The 6200-nt window shown below is 40.5% G+C and overlaps 1 protein-coding gene across 1 annotated transcript; it reads right to left on the reverse strand.

The window, feature by feature from the left end:
• Positions 1–1959: 1959 nt before the first annotated feature.
• On the reverse strand, positions 1960–5088 carry LOC124144057 (hepatitis A virus cellular receptor 1-like). Its single transcript, XM_046513297.2, has 5 exons — positions 4675–5088; positions 4224–4336; positions 3344–3608; positions 2643–2743; positions 1960–2065 (listed from the first exon to the last, which is right to left on the reverse strand). Exons 1-5 carry the CDS (start codon positions 5039–5041, stop codon positions 2057–2059), a joined length of 855 nt encoding a protein of 284 aa, XP_046369253.2. The 5' UTR covers positions 5042–5088; the 3' UTR covers positions 1960–2056.
• Positions 5089–6200: the final 1112 nt, after the last annotated feature.

A 6200-nucleotide genomic window follows, 5' to 3' on the forward strand; every position in this document is an offset into this window, starting at 1 on the left:
CGGTAGGACGTCATTAGACGTTAAAGTTTCAGTTGGCAGAATATCATTCGACATTGGTATCAGGAAGCAGAACGCTATTAGATGTTAACATTTTAGGTGGGAGAACGTCATTAGACGTTAAAGTTTCAGGAGGTAAAGGGCATGAGACGGCAAATCTCAGGTGGTAATCGTGTCCATTTTCCGTACGGTTCTTTTCCTTCTATCTGACATGCTTTTTTAATAAAAGATTGTTTATTTAACAAACTGTCCAAAATGGCTTTCTTAAATTTAAAAAAAACCAGGCGCGCTGTCCATTTGAAAGATTTTGGGTTGTTAATGTCAAGGCGGTAATGTCATTCGACGTAAATGTGTCGGGTCTTAAAAGCCTTGTAACATGAGGTTAATGCTATTCGTCTTGATGAATAAACATTACAGCCAGTTAAATGTTGCCGAGCATTCAAATGTTCTTTTTAAGCCCACAACTACCAGGATATCCTGCATGTGATTCATCAGGTGGAATGTGCGCTAATGACGGTTTAAACATTCCTCGTGACATGACTATAGGCAGTTTGGAAATTTAATGCAAAAATTGCATTTCAAGATTAAAAGGTATCCCCAAGCAGTAATTTTGACTTTTTACTTTGACATGTTAATTTTTACTATTATTATTAAGCTGTGATATCTAAAGTGCTTCGGGTGCTTGTGTCAACTTAAACAAAGCGTTCGAAACAAGGGTGAACACGATGGTCGTATGCTTAACCTGTTAACGAAGAACTCCTTCACCGGTTTAGTCCTATTGTTGGTTCCAGGAAAATATTATCTTTGAAAGTAATTACGCTGCCAAATGAAATAATGCGTATCACCGGACCACAGCGGCGAGGTGGGTTTTCGTTCTAATACTACCTGGGGCGGTCGGGTAGCCTAGTGGTTAAAGCGTTCGCTCGTCACGCCGAAGACCCGGGTTCGATTCCCGACATGGTTACAATGTGTGAAGCCCATTTCTGGTGTCCCCCGCCGTGATATTGCTGGAATATTGCTAAAAGCGGCGTAAAACCATACTCACTCACTCACTTTAATACTACCTCATGCTGGGCGTTCCGCTAGATAGAACGTACGGTAATCTAGAATATATTAGTCATCATTCAGTTATAAAAATACTTCATCCGTCTATGCTTTCACTGAAATCGACTAAAATATACGTTGCGTCCCTTATGAGTGTGTGAATCCAATCATCGTCAAAAATGTTATATTTGGGACAACACTTCCTTAGTAAATTACAGATTCTTGTACTTTTGGGGGGTTGAGTTCCACCCGGGATTCGAACCCACAGATTCTGGCACTGAATCGAATCGCCAGCACACAAAGTAAGCGGTCTAACCCACACAGCCACCGAGACTTCCACAGAAAATGGTCCAACAACTGGTAGTTTAGATTACGTTCTTGCCCGAAAGCTATGAACACACAATGCCATTTAGAAGCTGGTCACTTGTAACTAATGTTATATTTGGGATAACACTTTCTTAGTAAAGTAAGGATTCCAGTACTTTCTAGTACACGTACCATTGGTTCATGTTTTGTATGGCCTTTGTTTTATTGCTAACTGGGCGGCTGGAAATAAGGAGTAGAATATATTTCGTACTACACAATATAAGGTGAGGTGAAATTGGGTTTAACGTCGCGTCCAAGATTATTGCACTTATATATAGCGACGTGGAAGCACGCGTATGTGTGTGTGTGGCTGCTTGTACTAGTCTAGTAGAAGCAGCCATGCCACACAAACACACACACGTACATGCACGTCGCTATATAAGTGCAATAATCTTGGACGTGACGTAAAATCCCATTTCACCTCCCCTCACCTCACTTGTTTATAATATCACATTCCTTACGAACCGCGTCAATATGTCTGATCAGGAAGAATATGAAATCTGAGCCCATACGGTCACTGGAAGCACCAAAAACATCCCAGTAGCAACATCAGGGAGTTAAACATTATTTATTTCACCAACAACATATATGTACAGTTATACTGACAGAAGAGGAAACGTATATACAAAACAGTCTATCCTGGTTGTATTCAGATCAGCTGCAAAGAGAAGAAAATCCACGTTAGTATTTTATATATGACGGAATTGTTGACGTATACATCATATTTGTGATATGTTACTGTATGGAATAGTGGACTATTAAACAGAAATAAAATATTTAACAGAACCATAAATTACATTTTCCATCAAGGCCAAGAGCTGAAAAATCGTAAACTGTGTGTGGCAATAACTGGTGTGTCTGGTCTAGACCCGAGTATTTGCAGGCTGCTGTTAAATGGCTGGTCTACTGCTGAGGTCGGCGTTAAATACACGCACGCACGCACGCACGCTCCTTCTGTATAAGAGTGTTTGTGTGAATGAAATGCTTTGAAAATTTGATGCATAAGTTTATACCAAATTAAGATTTGACATGCTGTTAAAGTTTATTTATTTGACCATGTTCCAAATATCTGGTAGAGCATCGAACTGATTCTGACGTACATCGACGCTCATGATGTCAATCAGTGGACTGTCTGGTCCATACTCTATTATTTACAGACCGGCGTCATATTGCTGGAATATTGCTGAGTGCGGATTCAAACAACATACAAACGAAGCACAACCATCTGTACTTACACAACAAATTAGGGATCCAGGACAGGTTGCACCCGGAAGCTGGTTTGTGGGAGGACACGCAACAAAACAGCCGATTACAGCCCCCGGGGCGTTACATGTTACTGAAACAAAACAAGAAAGCATCACAATATACATCGTAAACAATAACCAAGCTCGATTCCACTGCGTCAAAAAGCAACACGCGTTTATCTGAAGTAAAACATATGCCTTAGGGATGTATGTTTGAGACAGCAAAGTTGTTCAGTCAAAGTTTGAAAACAGCCAAGCTCTTCTCTGAACGGTGGAGGCTTGCATGTGTTATTCGGACCCACAACATATTATGCTTCAGAACAAAACAAATCCAGCTGCCTTATTGCAAGTCCTGCAAAAATGTTTCCCCAAACGCGGAATTGACGCCACCATCCCGGGTTTTGATATAATTATGTTTTATTGATGCTATTTATTGATGCTGGGTTTAACGTCGCGTTCAGTACGTGTACTGGGATGGTGCTGAAAGCCTATAATGAGGGCGAATCTGGAATTCGAGCCGCAATCACGTTTCTGGCACACCTAAGGGGTAGATCTTAGGGCCGCACGTTTGACCAGCGAGTTGGGGAGTTCGCGGTGACTCGCCCACTAAACATTGCAGTGATCCCACTGAATGGCGGTTAAAATGTTATGAGTTGCAATATCATGTAGTTCCACTCATTAATCTAACGTACTGGTTGGTGTCGCGGTACTAGTTGTTGGCGTGGTAGTGATCATGGTAGTAGTTGTTGGCGTGGTAGTGGTTGTTGGCGTGGTAGTGATCATGGTAGTAGTTGTTGGCGTGGTAGTGATCATGGTAGTGGTTGTTGGCGTGGTAGTGGTTGTTGGCGTGGTAGTGATCATGGTAGTAGTTGTTGGCGTGGTAGTGATCATGGTAGTGGTTGTTGGCGTGGTAGTGGTTGTTGGCGTGGTAGTGGTCATGGCAGTTGTGGGTAGCACCTGTAAGAGGACGCAGATAGTTAATGATACCTAAGTTGTTCATACATGAATTTACACAAAATCATACACATATATGTAAAAAGGACTTCGATGACTTCGACTTTCCCCTTATGACGAGCAATGACGAGCAATATTCCAGCAGCAGTCTATATTTCACGAACTTTGAGGTTCAATTGAGTATGATCTTTCAACGAATATTTCAAAGATCGACACAAGTTTGTTCGATCAAGATTACAAAATTGATGTCCGATGCAATATTGCCATATTTTTTTCAGGTGAACAAGCGACATGCCTTTGGGTGTTTAAGACGGTTACCACCGGTAGGGCAGGATACGCTCAGCTTTTTCGCGAACACACGGTTTCATCACTATTTGAAAGTGAATCATATACGCGTGCTCGTGATAAAGTCGGAATCTTACAATCGACTCTACTCGAGATTTCTTTGGAATATAGAAAGGGCTTTGTCGCTTTTATTCAGACGTATACTACAAGCATGGACATGGTGCTCACAAAGTAATGACCAAGTCCACGCTGGTAAGATAATGACACCCTTGTGAGCCCCAGCACTGCACAGAGACCCATTACATTAAGTATACACGCAGTACATAGACTTACTATGCAGCACTCAGTCCCAGCTATTGGGCAGGATCGGTTGGGGATCTGGGAAAGTGGGGTACACAGACCAGGCGGAACACAGAGGATTGCTCCTGTCTGAGGGCATGCTGCAACTAAATGTTCAGTTTGGATTGAACAACATGTGGACAATAATGACACAATAATGCCATAAGAAACATATAGTGAAACATTCTGTACAAGATACAAACAGCTCCATTCTTGGAAAGATTATGAAATGCAAATATTTAATCAGATATATATTCAGAACTAACATTTTTGATACGTGCTTAATATGCCAGTTTTGAATATTTGATTTACACTTGAAGATGCAGAATATTCTGGAACATTATTTCCGTGAACTAACTTATCTTCTCAAGGTCACTTTACGTATATACCAGATTTGATATGGTATGCTTACGAAACAATCTGCGAACAATAAAAAACAGTTTACCTGAATTACATTGTTGAGCTAGTAGGAGCATGGTCCTTGCAAACTGACACAATGGAACGTTGTTGGTGCCACAAAAGTTCACCAGTTGTTGATAACCAGCTATGTCCGAGAACTCAACCACCTCTAGCAAATTGGTGTCGGGGTACTGTGGAATAAAATTACATCGGGTCCACCTGCAGATTTCAGCCATGACGAAAAAGTTGGAACATACGTTAATAAAGGCATTGTTTAAGCAGAGCGGATTTGATGTAACGGCAAAAATAAGATCACAGTTCGCTATGATAGTTTGTCGGAGTTGAATCGTTTGAAGAACTGCCCCCACCATGGGGAAGGCTAGTAGAGGCAGCCAGAAGCCCAGGTGCACCATTCTTGTCGTTTCTGGAGACTCTGTCGATGCTACAGACACTATAAGCTTGGGTTTCATTTTATATGCTTCCCAAAGGGACCCTTTTTCCTTATCAGAAGATTCATTACACATGAGTTGGTTGTTGAAGTGCATTACGATAACAGATGTATCAAAGTCCTTTGAGATAAACCTATTGACAGTTAACCCTCAAGGTAAACCCTTTTTTAGAGTTATTATTCTTAATATATGTTTGTCAAAATGTCATGTAACATGGACTTAAAAAACACATCAGTTACATTTCTAGGGATACAAGTATTATTTCGTCGCGGTAGTTAGTTCCGCATACACTGCAGATGACTTTCTTCTCTTGTCTTCAAGGTGAGAAAAGGTGAAGAGTTAATTGTGTAATTTAGCTGCGTTCATACTTCACACTTCACGTTGCTACATTAAATAACTGTTTCATCGAGTTAGCAAAGTTCTAAATGTAAACATAGTAACATGAGAGATCTTGACCAGATCATTTTCAAGTAAAGGTTAGCATTTAACTTACAGCACAAAATATTAGATCAAATTATACTGTGTGACTTGAGTTAGTGTTGAGGTTTTCTTGAAATGGCGAAGTGATTGTGTTTGCATTGTGGTTTCGCAATACAACAGATGAACCTTTTTATTAAAAGCAACAAACCCCTTTCCATATTCATCAGAAACTAAAAAGCAGAGTCGGTTGTACAACTATATCAGGAACATGTATTTAGGAGTCACGTTTTGAAACTGATGATACCAGTGCCGTGAACAATAATTTCTAACACCTGCGTAATTAGTACGCTCATAGGAGACTTGGATGATTCATTACTCTAGAACTAAAAGTGGAATTGTTGTGAATATACTTTTGTAACAAATAGGTCATACAGGAGTAAAGGAGGGTAAGCATTAAGAAATGACTTTCCTGAACAGGCTCATTCACGGAATGTTCGCTAGTTTACACAATGATACATGAATAACCCCCAACACAAAGGGCTCAAATTACACGTTCACAATTACTGCCATTGGAACCACGGGAAGACACGGTGGTAAACAACATAATAAACTAAGGAATTAAACTTAAGTGCATCTTATCCAGATAGAAGCCTTGCTCATGGGTGCTCAGACGTGTGTTCTTTTTAATAGGATGGTCTTGGGG

Source organism: Haliotis rufescens, unplaced genomic scaffold (genome assembly GCF_023055435.1).
Source record: "Haliotis rufescens isolate VD_foot unplaced genomic scaffold, xgHalRufe1.0.p SCAF_110, whole genome shotgun sequence".
NCBI lineage: Eukaryota > Metazoa > Mollusca > Gastropoda > Lepetellida > Haliotidae > Haliotis > Haliotis rufescens.